Here is a 19191-nt window from a genome sequence, read left to right on the forward strand (position 1 = left end):
CAGCTATGGGATAGTGGGGAGGGAAGGAGGGATTGTGTGGAGGGCATTCACATGTGTGAACTAGCCCTCAGGTTAATATCATCAGATTGACCCATTTGTACTGAGTAAAAATGAGTTTACAACCACATAACTTGAGCATCCTTTTCAATGGGTGTGAAGACAGTAGGAATGGAAGTTATTTCCAGATGAGTGTGATCCCATAGGATTTCTGGGTCCCACAGTTTAGTCGTAAAAAGCCTTTCCGTGTGGAAGAACTTCCCTCTGTCTCACCTACCCAACCTTCCCTCTCACTCATCCCCAAGGACAAGGCCATCCACATCTTACACAGAAGTGACATCGAGTGCCTCATCCCAGTTGACATGGTTGACATCCCAGTCCTCCTGCCTGAACTTACACTGATGGGCATGTTGGACTGCGCAGATCGCTGTTGCCATGTCACAAAGAGGTTCTCAATCTTCATCTGTTTCTCCAGCTCTGTGGAACAAGAGCAGGAGCTGAGACCAGGACCAGAGCCTCGGTCCTTCATCAACCAGGTCCTCCTTTGCTGAGAACTCAGGGGCTTTCAGGGCTTGATATCTCGCGCACACCCACCCACCACAGCCTGGAGAGCTCCAGGAGAAGGAACCAATGTTGGCCCTGTTCTATGCAGTGCCAGGCCTTCCCTTCCCTTCCCGACACCTCATCACCACCTTGCAGACAACTGCCTTACTACATTCCTCCTTGGCCGCTGCTCAAGAGCAGTTTTTCCGGACATCCCAGTAATGTCAGGAACCCCGCTCCTTGCCACAGCTCCTGGGACACCCTCCCTTACTCCTGCCCCTCCACTGACCTTTCCGCTCAATGTTCTTGATCTCCAAGAACTGAGCTCCATGCTGGGCTACACGGTCGAGGGCAGCTGGCTCTGGGCTGATAATGATGGGCCGGTTGACCGAGACATCCCGAAGGGCTTCATCAAAGGGCACCATGTCGGGAGGAAAGTGCAGAGGCGGCAAGGTGCGTGCGGAGCTGCTGAGCCGACCTTGTTCTTTGCTGGGAGGGACGCTGGAGCTCCGAATCAGGGTGTCCACATCTAGGGTGGAGTTCAGGAAGGGATTTGGCTCCTAGAAACGAAGAGAGTCAGTTGGGGGTAGAGAGAGAGAGCTAGGTGAAAGGTCCATGCAGGAACCATGCAGGAAAGGTCCATGTGGAGCCAGGGGTACCTGTTTGCTGTCCTCGTGCCACGGAGTGTCCATGTAGCAGTAGTGGTGGAAGAGGCCCAGCTTCTGGCTGAGCAGGCAGTGCACCACATGGGCACGGGCATTCTGCCACTGCAGCAAGCGCGTCAGGGAGCTGCTCAGGGCGCTGCCCAAGTCCACAGACCAATTGTAGGTGTAAAGCACCAGCTGGAAGGGAAAGGCAGCCCAGTCTCAGCCTGCTGACCTAGGCTGCGAGCGCTCCCAGGTTCTGACTGAGCCCAGGAATCCTGCAGAGGCCAAGCGTTAGCCCAGCCTGACACACACGCACCTTTTTGTCAATGATCTCCATGAACAGGAACCTTTGCCGGGGGGCTACATCACAGCCCTTCTCTGCAGAGCCAAGCTCAGCGGCCTCAAAATGCTGGAATCCTTTGAGGGCTAAGGAAGGCACAGAGGAGATGGCAAAGTGGAGGTCAGGTCTTGAGGGTCTTGCCTGGACCCAGAGGCAGGAACAGATGCGCTGCCCAGTTCTGCCCACTTCCCCGTCACTCACCTTGTTCTGTGCTGCAGCGCCATTGGTGGAAGCTACGCCCCAGCAGGGTGAAGTGTCGAACCACCGCTGGCCGAGCGCTGGTGCTGGGTGTCAGGGAATAGGGCACGAAGGACATCCCTTGGGGACCACTAGAGCAAAGGGAAAGGAGCTACACTAAGGTGCATCCATATCCACCTGAGCAGGCGTGGAGTGTCTCGGGCTCAAATCTGGCCCTCCGGGGTTCTCTGGAAGGCCACCCCCTGCCCCTTCCCATGGCCTCACACTGCTTCCCCCAACCACTGATCTCGTTGGGTGGCCTCCCAGCTATGGTGCAGTCTTTTCCCTTCTTCTGAAAGGCCGAAATGCTTCTCCAAAGACTCAGTTGCTGGCAGTCAGAGCCTGAAGCTAAAATATGCGGGTACCTTTTGTAAGTTTTTGCATTTTTGGCCCCACCTCTTTTTGCCTCCAGCCCCGCCCACCATTGGGATGTGGCCCCAGAGAACTGCTCTGGAATGGAACTCAGCCCTTGGGCTGACAGAGGTCCCCCCACTCCTGCCAAGTCCCCTTCTCCCGCGCGACCGATTCCCTGCCCAGCAACTCAAACGACGCCTTCCCAGCTAATCTACCAAGCCGATGGTCAAGGCAGTCCCAGCACCTACCTGACCTTCTCAAACACTTTGACGGAGGTGTCATTTGCCAAAGTGGTCACTAGGTTCACGAACTCAAGCATGACGGAGGAGAGCAGGAAGCGGGACACGCTCTCCGTGGCACATTGTTGCACAGAGGGACACCCTGCACAGTGGGAGGAAACACCAAGCGAGGGAGGATTTGGGAGAAGTCCCCCCAAGAACGTTTGCTGTAGGGCAGCATGTATGACATATAGGGAAATAAAATACCCCCTTCCCTGCCAGCAAAACACTTTAAAAAAAAAGGCTGGGTGTGAAAACCATCAGTTACACCCATTCATTTAGAGAGAGGCTAAGGGCTGCTTGCTGTCCTGGGTCAAAATATCCAACACAGAAATAAGAGACAGAGACCAAACTCTCCCCTCCCTCAAAAACCCCAGTACCCAGCGCAGCTGTGCTCATACCATGTATGGAAAGGAGGAAGCGGCACCCACAGAGCTCGGTAGCAACATGCATACATACATATATTATATCATGCATTCTCCCAAACACTCTTGCTTTTCTGTATTATTCTCGGTCAAAAAGCTATAAACTCTTGTGCTCGGAGAAAAAGAGCCAAAACAAAAGAGTTTATATAAAATGTGTTCTGGTCCCAATACTCAAGTTATTAACGTTTTAAACTATTTTGGAAAAATGCAGGCTATGGTGGGGAAACAGGCAGGGAAGTGGGTCACTGAGGAAGGCGAGTTCACTCAACAGATGTACATGGCCCAGCCACATCTGTTTGGCTTTATGCTGGTTTCTGAGCTTTCATCGGCAGCAGACTTAAGGACTTACCCAGGCGGTTCATGAATGCCATCCAGGACTGGCAGGTCTGACTGAAAATTGGGTGCAGGATTCCTACGTCTCCCTCCTCGAGTTGGCAGGCCCAGCGCCTGTGAAGAGGACATCTGTTACTCAAGGTCAAAATCTGGGGTGGGGTGGGGGGATGGGATGGCAGAGGATAAGCAGAGCCCCAGAAACAACCAGGCCAAAAAGGAGATCCCCACTTGAAATCCTACACAATCTGCACATACCAGTACTAACATAGTCCTTGTTGTATGCAGGGCAGGCTCACTATAGGGTGGGAAGGGGGGGGGCAGGAGCTTTGTATGCAGAAACGAATGAAAAGGCCGGGTTTTGCACAGAGGAATTGCCCCTTCCCCGTTTCCCTGGAAGGAGAGGTGGGGGGAAAGCGGGGCTACCGCGCTTGCCTCTGGCTCTGGCCCTGCTCAGCAGCTGCAGCCATGCGCTCCTGGCTCGAGGGCTGCTGCTTGACGCACTCGGTCTTGTGGCGGCGGCGGGTGCGGCTCTCCTCAGGCCGCTCCAGCACGATGTCGTCGGTGGTCTTGGGGCTTCCTTGCTCTACCATCTCTGGTTTGCTCTGAGAATCAAGGAAAGGAACTAAATAGAAAAGCCTGGGCCAACATGCCGACGCCCCATGGTCTCAGAGGGCTTCGGGCCCTGGCTCCTGCTTGTCTAGCGTGCCTTTGCACGGCACCAGTTTGTACTATACTTAGTACAAACTGGTGTACTAACTGATACTAACTGGTATACTTAGTACAAACTGGTGTAATATATAGCACTTTCTGCATGCTTGAAGGAGTGCATACACTATCGCAATAATCCAGCCATACAGCCTTGCAAGGTGGGTTTGTATTACCCCAATACATTATTTGCAAGGGGGAGATTCTGTGGCTACCATCCGAAGTACACTGAACGGGGAGCGAGCCATAAGTACAGGATTGCACCGTCAGGCGAGAGCTCTGCCGCAGAGTTCATGACAGAGCATTTCATGGCTCACAGGTCAAACTCTTAGCCACTAGGCCAGACCTGCACAACTTGTGACCCACCAAGCTGGAAAAAGGGCTACCTGCCCGGGACTGCAAGACTGGGATGGGAGGGCTTCCAAGTATCTGGCAGGCAGCACAAAAGATGACTAGCGTGGACCATGTTTGGCTTAAGCGGGCCCCACTTCATGCCAGCCAGCCTGCCGTTTGTTACACTGGGAGCTTTAATCCAAAGTGCTTTGCTGGGACTCTCTCCTCTCCCACACCATGTGGCCCCATCATCACCCTCTTCCCCCAGAGTCATTACCAGCATGTCCCAGAAGCTGCGTCGCCCCATCCTGTTGGTGGGTGTGACTGGCTCGCCAACGGCGGCAGCAGCACCAGCAGTGGGCCCAGCGAAAGGCAGGGAGGGAGGACAACCCCTGCCTCCGGCAGGCCGCTTCAGCCCCTTCGATTCAGACATCGTCCGGTGCAGACTTCCTGAAAGCACAGTGCCCGTCAGAACCACAGTTAAGATCCACTCTGCCCCAGAAAAACCTACCCCAGGAACTTCTGACCGCCTTTTCTAACCCCCCAGAGGAGACATTGGTAGTGGCCATGGACCCTGCCTTGGGAAGAATTGCCTTCTGCCTCCTTGCTTTCATGAGCTTTGAAGCAATACGGCTCCTGGTGTCTTTCGGAGGCTGCTTTGGCCCCTGTGGGTTCTTGTTGCTCCATGTGTCACCCAGCAAGCTGGGACTTCACAAAAGACAACGATGCCTGTGGAAGAGGACCGCAGCTCGGCGGCAGACGTATGCTTTGCATGCAGAAGGACCCTGCTTCCACCACTAGCACCTCTAGGTAGGGACGGGAAAGACAGACTTCCAAAGACCCACCTCCAGTCAGTGTGCGCAGACAGTGCTGGGCTAGATGGATTAAAGGCCCGATGTGGTATCAGGCAATTCCTAGGAAACCACCACCCAAAGGCTGGTAGGGACTTAGGGCAAGACTTCCACAGGATGCCATGACTCAGGGCACAGCGGCTGGAAGCCGTGCCAGGGCCACACCAGGCTCTTACCCACATTCCCTGGATCCTCCAGCTCAGCGGACGGCTCAAAACACAATGGATTGGGCAGGACACGGAACTCCATGAGGGCATCGCAGAGGGCATGGCGCAGAGCACTGCGCAGCCGCTCGGAAAGCTGCAGCAAGCTGATGTTCCCCTTCTCCCAGATGTCGAGGCGCACCAGAGGACAGAGGGCTGCGGAGAAAAAGCCAGCATCCCGAGAGTGTCGCTTCGGAAAGCCACAGGCGTTGCTGTCCATGCCCAAGTTAACCCTGGAGGCCACCTGGGCGCCCTGACGTGCCCACCCTTGCCCTGCCCATAGATCCCCATCCTTCCCAGAGAGCAGACAGAAGTCCTGCCTCCCCACCTGGCTTCGATGGGTCAGGCTCAGCCTGGTGCTTGCTGACAGCAGTCAAGCTCTCGAAATCTGCCTCCTGCAGAAACGACGTGCTCAGCAGGGCTGTGGCGGGCTGCACCCAGCGAGCCAACGAGATCGGATTGCCACCGTCGTCCACAAAGGAAAGGGCAATGCACGCGATGCCTGTGGGGGCAGCAAAAGGCCTGCTTGAGTCCCAAAGGCCCCCAGCCCTCCATGAGCGCCAAGCTCCTCGGAGACCTTGTTACAGACACACAGCCATCCTCGGGCGCAACTCAGGGAGGTGAAAAAGAAACGGTATGCAGAAACAAGGTCGTGGGCAGGAAGGAGGGGTGGAAACCAAGAGCCAAGGAAGCCAGCACACACATGGAGAAGGAAGGGACCTGCACCCACTGGGAATGGGCTGCAAGCTTTCGCCTGCAGGAAGGGGACATCATCACAGGCTCAGCAAAGCCCAACCAGCACAAGCATCAAGGGAAACGGAAGACAGGTCGCCCCTCCCTCTCTCTGGGCATCATTTCCTAGTCCAGAAAAGAGCAGCAAGCAAGCAAGCAAGCAGCTCATCGCCTGCACTGTGCCAAGAGGAGGGTCCAGCTTGTGCCGCTGTGCAGGGCCTTGACAAGGGCCAGGAGTCCCTCTGGAAAGTGGGAGATCAGGTTCTGTGGGGCCAAGGAGGGGACGCCACTTGGGCTCCTTCCTCCTGGGCTGCATTGGATTAGTGAGAAATGGGGGCAAGGTGGTGGGGCTAGGAATGCCACTCAGCAGGCACAACCCCTTCGTGACGCTGTCATGGCATTGCCCATAAGGAGGATGCGCACGGATTCAGTCCACAAGCGGCACCGGCTGTCCACCAACACCCTTCTAGGCATCCAACTGGGAAAGCAGACGCCAGCCATAGGCAGAAGCAGGCAGGGTCTCCTGTGAAGCAGGAGGTGCGCCCTGCCCTGGCAGAGGCGTTGCATATACACCCTGCTATTTCATTCAAGGCTCACAACACGCTCCAAGGCCCCTATCTGCTCTTCTTCTGCCTGTTGCAGAATTTGCAGGGGAGGAAAAGGAATCCCAGCAGCAGTGCCTGCGAGATCACACCTGCCGAAAGGAGAAGAAAAGAAGCCACCTCCACAGGTGCAAGCCTCCTTGCCTTCAATGAACTCAGACTTCAGGCACCGCTGGAGTGGAAGCGTGTCCAACACGACCTTACTGCAGCCTTCCCCGACCTGGTGTCCTCCCAAAGTTCCGGACACCCACTCTACCATTCCTGACCATTGGCCACGAGGGCTGGGGATGACAGGAGTTGGAGTCAAACTCATATGGAGGGCATCACGTTGAGGAAAGCTGCCTCACTGACTCAGCAGCCGGACGAGAACAGAGGCCAAGGAACAGCTAGCAGTGGCCAAATCCTACGGCTGGAAGGCATCAGGTGGTCACAACGTTCACCTGTCTAAACAACTACACAGTAGTCCACATATCTACACTTCAGTCATAAGCCACAAGTAAAGATCCTGCCCCAAAAGGCACCTGACCAACAGGTAACGCTAGCCGGTGCAAGTGGGTCAATTCCCATACTACTGAAGGAACCAACCCGCTCCCTCAACCTCAGCTTAAGGCCCTAAGCAAACATGTCATGGGTGGGGGGATTTTCTGCCTGATCTCAAACTTGCCAGTTACTCAGTCCCGGAGCATGAAAGCAAAACCCATTCATTTATTTAGGGGTATTCAATTAATGAAAATCCCAACATGTCCAGCAGGGTCAGAAATCTCAACCTGTCATTAACTGCGACAGGAACTTCTCCCCCCAAAGTCCAAGATTGGCTGGAAGGAAAACCTTATCAACCCTGAGCTACAAAATAAGGCATCACAATAGATTACGCTCCATAAATTTATCCAACTGTTCTGAAATTTACAAGACTCTTTACTCCAACAACCGTTTCTAAAAATGCTATTACAAGGGTTTACGCACATTTCACTTTTTTATTTTATAAACATAGGGGGAAAGGGTCTACAAAGGGAATTGATTCCATATATTAATATAAACTACTTTTCCTTAGAAATTTAGACATGTCTAAGAGAAAAATAATTCTTCTATTCTCCATCCAAAACATAACAGCAAATATGCAGCTATTAATTACTATACCCACTGTGAATTCTTTAACCTAAGCAACTAATATGCTCCTAAACAACTCCAGCTGGGATTTCCTTAAAGCCAGGAGAAAGGGTGGGAGCTGGGAAGCCATCTGCTGGAAAAGTTCTGGGTGGCAACACAGAGGAGAGAAAATGTGGGTGATACAGTCGGCATCGGAGCAGAAGCCAAAACCACAGCAGGCACAAGATCAGGATGAGGACGGGAGCAGCACTGGGGAAGTTCAGTGGACCACTGGAATCTACAGGAAACTACCTTGAAACTGGGAAGGTGGAAACAGGTGCTGCACGAGATCCAACATGGAACCTACATGATAGAAGAATGTTCAGACACACTTTCGAGGTGGTGTGTTACCTGCACAACCAGACCACAGTGCAGGTGGAAAGGGAGGCAAGTGTATGGCAGAATATACACGTATGCATGCACACAGACACACGCACGCAAACAGATATAACACAAACCAGCCACAAATTGGTTGTATCAGCCAGTGACAGTTTCTAACAGCCCATGGGCTACCAACTAGAAAACCCCACCCCCACATGCAACCATATTAGATCCTGTTTGAACCCTGCCTCTCTGTTCAACAACGAAGTGCCCTCACCTACAGGTCATTTCATTTTTCTCCCCCTTGCTATGGCTTAGCTCCAATTAATGTGTAATTGGCACTGACCAGCAGCCATCATCACTGTATAATTCAGACTGGGTTCACACAACATGCTAGCCCATAGTAGTTTATTTTCCAGAAAAACTCATGATAGCTTAGTGTGTGGTGTGTGGTATGCCTCCCACACACACAGTGGGTTAACCCCCCCCCCAAATACTCCACTCTGAGAAACCAGTAAGGGTTATTTTACCTACGGTGGGTTAGCATGTTGTCTGTCACTCCAGTGTGGATTATGGAGATTGGCTAGAGAGCTGCTTGGCAAGAGCAGCCAAAAACGCTGCTGCCACTCTACTCCTCTCAAACAATCTCTATCCCCACCCAAAGGAAGCTGGGATACCTGCCCCACTGAGCAGGAGAACTACAGGAGGAGGAGGGCAAGTGAAATAAACTACTCTGTGTAGCTTGTTTGCCTGATTGTCTGACAGGAGCACAGTAAGTTGCTTGAATAACCATCTACCCAATATAACTTGTCACCCACCATGGGTTAGCATGATGTGTGAACCCAGCCATCAGGTCTTCTGGGGGAAGAACTCATAAATCCAGAAGCTCCTCTCCACCCCACCAGGGACAGAGCAGTATTAGACAGCTAGGAGCACACATGTCACAACATTTGGCTCCTATGGATCTAGTAGCAAGTCGATGACTCTTCAGAGCATCCTCTGGCTCCTGAGGAGCCTCCCTAGCCCATGAGCACACCCCAGGCTGCTAATGCCCGTGGAGAGGATGCCTAGGACGCCTTCCGCCTATCGATTGCTCCATCTGTGCAACAGGCTCAGGCTGTAGAACAGAGTGATGCTCGTTACCTTTGCCACCCGTGCCCTGGCCTCCAGGCTTGTTGTACAGGTAAAGATCCTGGTCGGGGCTACTACTGCTCTGGTGAAAATAGTGCTGAAAAGCAAGACAAGAATTGGTAATCAGACTATGGTTGGGATATGCCTTCTCATCAAAATGGGGAGTGTGGAGGAACCCTGAAAAGGCAGGTTCCCTCTAATCGGGATTCGTTGAGCAGCGGCGAAACATGCTAAGACACGGTTTCTCTCATTTTAGAAAAAGTTTATTACGAGCAGTGCTGCAGCGCTGCAAGGTGGCAACCCTTAGAGGACCTGAGGCAAAGCTAACATACTTATAGGGTAACATCCTCAGAAACAACAACAGAACCTCCTCATATAATAAACCAATCATAATACAGTAATAGGTAAGCTTTTCAACCAATGATAGGCAAGGATTGATATGCATGTGCAGAGTTCTAAGGACAGGAAAAACAAGGCGCGGATGGGTATTGCAACCTTGGAACATCTGTTCCTTGCGGTTACTACTCTTCCTGTCCTCACCGGGAGCTCACACTCTGACTAACGTGACAACATTTCTTGTTGGTTGAGCAAGTGTTACTCAGTATATTTTTGGTTACAGCTTGGATCAAATTGCTACAGAACTTAATTCCTAATAGAAGGGGCTTACAGCAAAACGGTGGGCACAGACAAAACAGCCCATTCACCCATTTCCTCGACGAGAGCAACCTTGGGAGTACTCTGGCTCTTGAGCACACAGCACCAGGCACAGGCAATCGCCCACTCACCTTGAAGTGGTTCCCCACGTTGCTGTCTGTGTACTTGGGTGTGTGCAGGAAGATCAACAGGTTCTGACGTAGATAGCAGGCCACAGCTGGGAGCCAGGGCAGGCAGGAAGGGGGGAGAGCAAACTGCAGCACTTCAGTGGGCGGGCTGCCAGGCGGCTGTATGAACTGCAGGGAGAAGATCCCGTCATCGGTATCTGACATGCTAAGCACACACAGCCCAGGGGCCTGGGGAGTTTAGCCAACAAATAAACTTGTCCGGGAAAAAGAAATGGTGGGAGCAGGACATGGCTTCCTTCAGTCCGACTGCAGCCACAGGAATTACCTCCACATCAGCCGGGGTGAGTTTGCAGTTCCTCACGAGCATAACCGTGATGATATCCAAGGTGGCCTCATCCAGACGCCTGCGTAGAACCTTCACCAGCTCATCTGTGATCTCAGGTCCTATGTGAGCAGAAGGACTACAATAAGGGGTCTAATTGCGACGTAAAAGACGCTGAAACAGGGAGGTGCGTCCCTCTCCAGTGTGATCCATTCACCAACAGCTTACAAAGCCAGACGACTGTTCCTGAGCCTACCCTCCTCCTCTGCAGCTTTCACCTCCCATTTGTTTGGCTTTGCAACTGCTAAGACAGCTACAGTTTCAGATCAAGGATCTCTGTGTGATAGAGTGAATTGTGTCACAACAGTATGGCCAGGCTTTCCCATGCATGGCTGCAGTGTATGTCCAGAGCAAAAGCCGGACGCAGAGAAATCCCAAGGGAAAAGAACAGGAATCGTATTATTAAGTTACTAATGAAATCAAGTATTAACAGCTTCTGGGAAGGTTGGTGATGGATAAAGGATGGCAATCAAGTAAAAGGCAACTCCCCTGCCCCTCCCAAGAAAGGGTTACAATGCAGAATCTTTAAAAAATCCTTAAAGGCAGGGGTGGGGAACATGCAGCCCCCACAGGCCCCAGTGCAACCCCACAAAATTCATGGGACTCCCTCCAAATTATTATTATTGTTATTATTTAAAGGTGGGTTTTTTTTGTGTTTTTTTGCTAACAAAATAGCGTTTGGAGCAGCTATGCAGTGCCAAACAGGTCAAAATTAGCTTGACTGCAAGCTAAATTTCACACTCTGGGCACTCCCCGTAGCAACTCCAGATGCCATTTTGCTTTCTGTTTTGTTTCTTTCTCCCCCTCCCTCCATTTGCGGCTCCCAGGGGGATGCAGTGTCTCGGGGGTGAAAATGCTCCCTGGACTTCCTGAAGTTGCCCACCCCTGCTTTAAGGGGCCACAGCTACTAAATCCAGTGTCAGCCTTACCTTGCAATATCACGGAACAGGGAAGTTTCTGGCAGCAGCAAATCTCTGCATGCCTCTCCCAGGACTTTCTCTTCTGTTCTCCGTGATAATTCTTGAAGGAACGTGTGACCTACCTGCCTGTGCCACTCCGTGAACCACTAGCTGGATGTGCCTGTCCACCTGGCTCACGGGCCGGGCCGAATCCACACTGCGGCAAGAGGCTGTCTCCAAGGACGAGCGAGAGCCCTAGCAAGAAGAACCAAAGCCACTTGAGAAGATGCAATGGTACACCACCTGCCCTAGAAAGTGAGCAGAGCTCACATGGTGTGCAGCCTACACACACAAACAGGCACAAACACACTCTCGGCACTAAGGGTGACTCACAGTCATGTCCTCAATGTATATGGGCTCCTGGCTGCGTGAAAGTGCCAACGAACGACATGCAAGGCTCTGAATTTCACCTTCCCCGCCTTTCCCACCGGCGGTGGTTTCGGAAAGTCTGCAGCAGAGTGACAAAGAAGGGAGGGCAATCCATGGCTGCTAGACGTGATGGATACACATTGCCTCCTGCTCCTGACAACTGCATACCAATTGCTGGGAACGCAAGCAGGAGGATGCGGTCGCACTCATGTCCTGCTTGTGCAAACAGAGAGGCCTTCGGTCTGATCCACCACGGCTGCGCTTATGTTTTTAAGGCAGACGGCATTCCAAAAGGCACAAGAGAAACAAGAGCACAGGGGAGATGAAGGGGCCGTGGCTCAGGCTGGCTCCTTTGCTCGTGGGGTGGGGCTGGAGAAGCAGCAACAAAGACAAGCTTTGAGAAGTAGCAAGGGGGGAATGTGCGAGGGCGCTGGGAACTTACCGTAAGTAGAAAACAGACTTGGTTGAACGCTCTTGGTAAACAAACATATTCTTCCTGTTAACAACTGAAAAGGCATTGAGCACAGAGCGCAGCGCTTGGATGGCTGCAGGAGAGAAAGACAGAGAGAGAGAGATGGTTGACAAGTGTAAAATTTGGCCCAATGCATCACTGACCACTCTCTCTAAACACCAAGCTGTACCACCCTTCCCCTTTCCATGTTATATCCAAGATATTAATCCAGGCTGTCTTCATAACCACTGCATTTCCCATTCCTGCCATACCAGCTTTATATATATATATATATATGTGTGTGTGTGTGTGTGTGTGTGTAATTTTCATGATGTTCATAACAGGTACTGAGTGTCTCTAACTGAAAAATATCAAACACCAATATTTTTCAAACCAACGTGTTCTTCATCAGGGAATTGCCATAGAATTGGTTCAAATACATGGCCTTCTAATAGATGGTAGGTAGCCTGTATTGTTTATTTGTTTTTAAAGTTGAATTTGATTTCTTGAAGTAAGTTAAAAATAATACAGCTCTTTCTGCCATCTTGGTAATGAAACCTTACTTCACTCAAATATCTTCTAATAAATCAGCTTCCTCAGATTTTCATAGTAAAAGCATTTTCCCCTATCAGGGAAGCCCCTTCTTGAAAAATTCTCTCATTGTTTTTGATTACATGAACTCACCCTCCCAGCTCATCTTACCTATTTCCATCATCTAAAACCAAAGGAGGAAAGCATCTAAGTCAGGTGAAAAGAAGGGAGGAACAGGTTCTCAGGATGCAAAGGATTTATTGATACAAAGCCTAACGTGTTTCGGTCGTGTCTTTTCAAAGGCCTTCTTCTGGGGGTTGTCAGAAGAAGTCTGCAGATTTTCTGCGTCATCTGATACTTGGTGCTGACGCAGCCTAGTGTTAGAGGAAAATCTGCAGACTTCTTCTGATAACCCCTGGAAGGAGGCTTTTGAAAAGACAGAGGCCAAAACGTGTTGGGCTCTGTATCAATAAATCCTTTGCATCCAAGAATCTGATTCTCCCTTCTTTTCACCTATTTCCATCATCCCCACATTTGTAGCCCATCCTTCCTGTAAGTAGAGTGAGGCAGCACCACCTAGACTGTATCCTAACTTAGACCCTCCTCCTATCTATTTTTATTTTTATCGTTATTTAGTAAATCTACCCTCTACCTCTTTTGCCAACCTATTGCTAGCCCCAATCCTAAAGATTAATTTATATCATCTGTGGGCTGCGTCTAAGGAGGCACTAGGACAGCCCAGGACTGGAGGACCTGGGGATACCAGGATACATCCCAGGTAGGAGTCCTGTGCACCTCCCCACCAGCCAGCACTGTCTGCACCCAGATACCTACCACGTGCGACACCCATATTGGGCCCCATCTTGAGCCGTGAATGTACATGGATGGTGGTGCTCCAGACTGCATCACAGGCAAAGTGTCCAGGGATGAATTGCATAGTGGCTGCAAGATAGTCACGGGACTGGTAGCTCTCCTCTCCAGGGTAATCTGCACAGGGAAGAAGGCTGTTCAGCAAGCCAGCTCTCCAGAGCTGTCCATCAGCCCAACTACCCAGCAGAGAGACTAACCATCATTCCCCTTCCTTCCCTCAGCGGTATGTACTTGTGTGTCTCAAGATCATAAAGCAAATACACACCTCTCAAGTAGACCAAACAGGGAACCTATTGGGCCAGTGCTGAAAGGCATGGCAGTACAAGACCAGCAATGGGGCAATAGTAGGGTAACCCTATAGAAAGGAGGACAGGCCCCTGTATCTTTTAACAGTTGTATTGAAAAGGGAATTTCAGCAGGTGTCATTTGTATGCATGCAGCACGTGGTGAAATCCCCTCTTCATCACAACAGTTAAAGCTTCAAGAGCCTTGCCCTCTTTTGTATCTGGTCATGCTAGGCAGGGCTCCTGCAGCTTTAACTGTTGCGATGAAGGGATTTCACCAGGTGCTGCATGCATAGAAATGACACCTGCTAAAATTGCTTTTTAAATACAACTGTTATAGACACAAGAGCCCTGTCCTCCTTTTCATATGGCCACCCAAGGCAATAGGTTCCCTATTTCAGTGAAAGGGATTCTCTACTCAAGGTACTGCAGGTCATGAACGGCAAAATAGAAGAGGAATCTGTTTCTGTGTTTTGTAAGAAGCCCAAGTGACTAATGCAAGTAGGGTATTGCAGACTGTCAATTACAAAGGTTCTCTTAGTGACAATGGGAAGGCAGATACTGCAAGCAGTAAGGCTGAGCATACTGGCAAGAAACAGCATTGCCATGCATATGCATGCAGGGATGTCTCATGAAGTCCTACCATCAGGCCCAACGCGCTGCCGATAGGTGTACGGTGTTTCGCTTTTCCAGATATCCTCCTCACTCTCAGCCACCAGCAGAGAATTGCAAATGTGACTGTCGTGCAGGTCTTGTAGCAACAACCGCTGCAGACGGAGGAAGCACACAGCAAAGATGTGTTTAATGCTGGCTTAGACCAGGTAGTCATAGCCATAGTTTTCTCTCAGTTGCCACAAACCGACGGTGGAGTTAGGAGTCTGTACCTGCCCCATATTCAAGGACAGCATATTCCCTGCAGGTTTGTAATCCTATGTTTTGCAAGGATTTGCAGAATCTGGTGCTGTTATCCAGCACCTGGGAAACCTAACTTTCATCTTTAAAATCTTGACTTTCCTATCTTCGTGATTAAAGTGAAAAGACATATTCATACATTTTGAGATCTCATGTATGCATATACAGACTCTCATTAGAAAAGGTCTGGGAGCTGGTTCTAGCATTTCTAGTGACAAAGGCTTTTTGAAGGCACTCATTATTTGCATAACTTAGAATTACATTTATAAGTTCGCACAACTCCCACTGGGAACTATTAGGGAGATACCTCAGCTTGATAGCTTCAACGTGCCCCTAGTTACCTGGTTAACAATGCGGCAGATCTCGCCAATTTTCTTCACCACATTACGGTGAAGATGTACACATTCCCCTTCTTCGTTCTGTGATGCTTTCACTGCACTCAAGCTGCTGCTGTGTAGAGAGGAAAGGGAGAGGTCTCAGGAGGGCTCTTGAGGGAGCTCCCATTTCTGAGCGCAACGGGCTATGTGAATAATACCTTTCCCTGCTGCAGGGCTAATGGAACATGGAAAAAACAGGGATGGGTTGGGTAGGAACCAGAACACCAACAGGTGCTAGAAATGTTTTGGCACTGGGAGGAGGAAATGCGGCTGGCAGGACCGGAACTTGGTTCAAGGGTATAACCTCGTCATTCTTTTCCAGCCTGAGCACCAAACTAGCAGTGACACAACCCAGCGAGCCCCATGCTGGAAAGAGCAGGGGAGAGTACAAGTGAAATCAGGAGAGCTCAGAAGCCAGTTGCAACTTTAGGCTCAGTCAAGGGAACGGGGGAGATGGTGCGGAGCTCTGGGCAAAAGCCACAGTCACCATTTAGGGAGTCAGAACCCCTGCCAGGGGAACAGGAAAGGGGAGGTTACCGTGTATGGGAATAGACTTCCACCCGGTCCTGGTGGATCTTTATGATCAGCCAGAAGTCAGGCATGAGGGGGCACTTGGGTTCCAGGTCGCTCATCACTGCCTCCTCACATTCAGAATCACTGCTGCCACCGTCATACCCTGGAAAGAGAAATGCCCCCCCACCCTCTGTGAGTGGCTCAGCCGATCCATCCTTGACAAGAGGCGAAGTGCAGTAAAGAGGCTCCTGGAAAGCCTGGTTATTCTCTTGCAATCCCATGTCCATGAAGGGCCAAGTGCTTTGGACCTTCATCAGAAGAATCCTATACCACAACCACATTCCCCTTCCTGAGGACAGACGTTTCTCTTCCTGCCACACAAAGACTGCCCAGCTCACCCACTTACCTAGGAGATCAGAATCCATACTGCCTTGGCTCGACACCAGGCTCTGCACCCGACTGGGACGTGGCTTCCCACAACCTGGAGGGGAAAAGGAATGGTCAGACGCTCTTGAGAGACTTCTCCCAGGACTCCAGCCCCCCCCCCCCACCCAATTTCTTCTTAGAAGCCAGAGATCCTTCTCAAGCCTTGACTGGAAATCTGCAGCCCAGGCATTAAGAAACAAGCCTAGAAAGAAAAAGGGTGTCAGCATGACACAAAGCAGTACGGCAGCTTTTGTTTTTGTTTTAATCCTGGCTGCTGCATAGATTGTTTGATGTAAGAAACTAAGCAAGATTGACTTCATAAAGAAACCCGAAAGTAAGGCATGTGGCAGCCTTTTAGGGCTTTGCAGTCTCATGAGCCCAACAGCACTAAAGTGATTTTGATTACAGAAAAATCAATATTGGAGCCGAGCTACAAGGAAAAGCACTTTAACAGACACCCCTAGGAGAGGAAGAGTGAGGGGGAACCGTTGCTGTTACAAGTCAGGCCTGGGGTGACTATGCCAACTTTAAGTCACCTGTTCTCCCAAGTACAGCACAGCATATGTTACGTTTGTTCAAACAATCCCAAAAAGCAATTTAAATACTAGGGAGTATTGCAAGGCATGCAAATATAGCAACAGCACATGGCGTACATCATGGAAGGCACCAAATGCCCTCTCAAGAACAATGAAGTAGGCAAAACCAAAGCGCCTTTAGGATAAGTAAAGGCATTTGTGAATTAAGAAGCGGCTTGTTACTTTCCATTCCAGAGAGACTGGTTGACCCACACAAAACAGAACCCTGGAGCAAGCCCTGACAGAGTGCCAACCCCCCTCCCCCCATTAATAAATGAGGAAGTTTATTAAGAAGAAGAAAAAAAGCCCCCCAAAGGGCAAAAATGGAGCACCAGGGAGAACAAATTCATTCAGGAGTATCACATACACAACCCCTCTACGTTTACTTAACTGCCTTCCAACCTCCAGCCTCCAAATACGGATTCACAACTGGGAAAGGCTCAACTGAAGGTCATTGAAGAAAGGAAGGGCAGAAGGGCCACAGGCGTTCAATACAGAGAAGCCCCATTCAGAAGACACCTTAAACCATGGCTTTAACCATGGTGGTTAAGGCAAAAAGCCAGGCCGTGTTCAGAAGACACCTTAAACCACAGCTTTAACCATGGTGAATAGAGCAAAAAGCCTTATTCACCGTGGTTAAAGCCATGGTTTAAGGTGTCTTCTGAATGAGCCCACAGAAGCCCATCAGTTTCAGAAGAGTCACATTCAGAGCCCCGTTCCCTACAAAAAACACAACTCCTATTGCACTTCATCTGTTGGCAAAAGTTTCAACAAATATGCCCTGCCCTTCTGCAGCTTTCTAGTACTATCTAAAGATGAGAATCCATCTTGGTTTATCCTTCTAGATAGGCCGCTGTCAATCACCTGCAGCCTTCCATCCGAGGCTGGAAACATTTGTTCCTTGAAGAAGCTGTGTGCTATCTATCTCAAGGTTCTTAAAAGTCTTTTAAATATATTCATGGATATATTCTTTGAAAACTCCTATACTGGTTCTGCTATATTATCACTATTTATTTACTTATTTTATTGCATTTATATCCCGCCTTTTTTCCTCCACGGAACCCAAGGCGGCGTACATAATCCTCCTCTTCTCCATGTTATCCTCACAACAACAACCCTGTGAGGTGGGTTGGGCTGAGAGTCTGTGACTGGCCCAAAGTCACCCAGTGGGCTTCCATGGCTGAGTGGGGACTAGAATCCGGATCTCCCGACTCCCAGTCCTGGCCACTACACCACAAATGAACAGAACATTGATTGAACTTTTTGACTACAGGTATTCTCGGGCACCAATCCTTGTTTTGTCCCATTCCAGACTGGTTTTACACTATTGTTTGTAATAACGTGGTCTATTTGGCCCAGAAGTAGAAAACTGCAGAATGTTTATTATCGTTGTTGAAATAGGAACAATGTGGGGGGAAAGCATGAAGACAAAAGTAGTTTGGTGGTAACCTAGAGAAGTATGGAAAGAACACCTTGCAAAGAACAGGAACTGCCAGGGGGTGGGAGGAAGAGGAGCCAGGGAAAGGAACAGGCCTGCTTGCACATGAAACATAAGGGAGCACTGCAAGACCCAGCTACAAGAGGACACTCGCCCGGACTCTCTTTTCTCAAGCAGTCCAACCAGCCATGCCTCAAAACTACTAAGCCTGCAAGGTGGTATCAAGAGACGCAGGGTTAGTCTGAAACAGCCTTGGCCAACATGGGCCCCCAGATGTTGTTGGACTACAATTCCCACAATCCCTATCCACCATGGCCAATGGTCAGGAATGATGGGAGCTGTAGTCCAACATCACCTGGAGATCCAAGGTCGAGAAAGCCTACCACCTAGCACAGCTCCTGTGCCATCATACGCTGTCTCAGACCGCTCGGCCCCTGCTCCAGATGTTTGGCTGGAGATGGCTCCTGCCCTTCCCTACCTGGGGTCACAGAGTCTGCCAGGCTGGCTACAGACGCTGCTGCCGACGGGTATTTCTCAGTGTTCCACTTCTCCGAGGAGCAAGGCAGAGGCTGTGGCTGGATCAAAGTAGCTTCCTCATCCAGGGAGCCACGCTCCAAAGGAATGGCCTGATCCTGTTGTGGAATCTCGTCCAACATCTGCATTGCAGGAAAGAGGCGGCAAAGCTCACTTCCAAAACGGAAGGCAACCTAGGCTGTCCCCTTCCCAATCGTCTTCCTTGCAGCTCAAGAACAGATGACTACAATGTATCTCAGATGCCTCCAGCCACCTACCTCACCATGCACGTGGCTGCTTATGCCCAGGAATTCTCCTGACTCCAGCCCAGCCTTGTTCTCACTTGCTGGCCATGCCCAGAGACCATGAGCATCCTCAGGGGGAGTAGAACAGGGCAGAGAGCCTTCTGTTTTGTTGCTGCTTTCGCACCGACCTCCGGTCATAGTGCTCTCAAGAGTGGCTGAAGAGCTGGGCCCACCTAGCGGGCCATGCAGGCGACTGACAGAAACGTAGTAAAAATCATTCCCCTCAGCATTAAGTAAGTAGCCAGGGAGAGTCATTCTCTGGAACTCCTGCAACGAAAACCATGACGTCTCAGTGACGAGGCGCAAGCAAACGGCAGCTACAGAGG

General features: G+C 50.6%; 1 protein-coding gene across 1 annotated transcript in view; it reads right to left on the reverse strand.

Annotated features, from left to right (window-relative positions):
* Positions 1-19191, reverse strand: part of SZT2 (SZT2 subunit of KICSTOR complex) — a 79603-nt gene that overhangs the window by 14404 nt on the left and 46008 nt on the right. The window contains exons 37-60 of the mRNA XM_063140141.1: positions 18839-19132; positions 18526-18703; positions 16015-16089; positions 15633-15771; positions 15060-15165; positions 14450-14573; positions 13487-13639; positions 12113-12215; positions 11635-11749; positions 11385-11496; positions 10286-10404; positions 9964-10128; positions 9191-9275; positions 5575-5748; positions 5220-5402; positions 4470-4642; positions 3578-3756; positions 3171-3268; positions 2367-2499; positions 1729-1856; positions 1504-1613; positions 1200-1382; positions 830-1100; positions 395-474 (exon numbers count right to left, since the gene is read on the reverse strand). Of these exons, the coding sequence (XP_062996211.1) occupies positions 395-474; positions 830-1100; positions 1200-1382; positions 1504-1613; positions 1729-1856; positions 2367-2499; positions 3171-3268; positions 3578-3756; positions 4470-4642; positions 5220-5402; positions 5575-5748; positions 9191-9275; positions 9964-10128; positions 10286-10404; positions 11385-11496; positions 11635-11749; positions 12113-12215; positions 13487-13639; positions 14450-14573; positions 15060-15165; positions 15633-15771; positions 16015-16089; positions 18526-18703; positions 18839-19132 (3480 nt within the window). The remainder of the gene's footprint in view (positions 1-394; positions 475-829; positions 1101-1199; positions 1383-1503; positions 1614-1728; positions 1857-2366; positions 2500-3170; positions 3269-3577; positions 3757-4469; positions 4643-5219; positions 5403-5574; positions 5749-9190; positions 9276-9963; positions 10129-10285; positions 10405-11384; positions 11497-11634; positions 11750-12112; positions 12216-13486; positions 13640-14449; positions 14574-15059; positions 15166-15632; positions 15772-16014; positions 16090-18525; positions 18704-18838; positions 19133-19191) is intronic.

This window comes from Elgaria multicarinata, chromosome 1 (assembly GCF_023053635.1).
Source record: "Elgaria multicarinata webbii isolate HBS135686 ecotype San Diego chromosome 1, rElgMul1.1.pri, whole genome shotgun sequence".
NCBI lineage: Eukaryota > Metazoa > Chordata > Lepidosauria > Squamata > Anguidae > Elgaria > Elgaria multicarinata.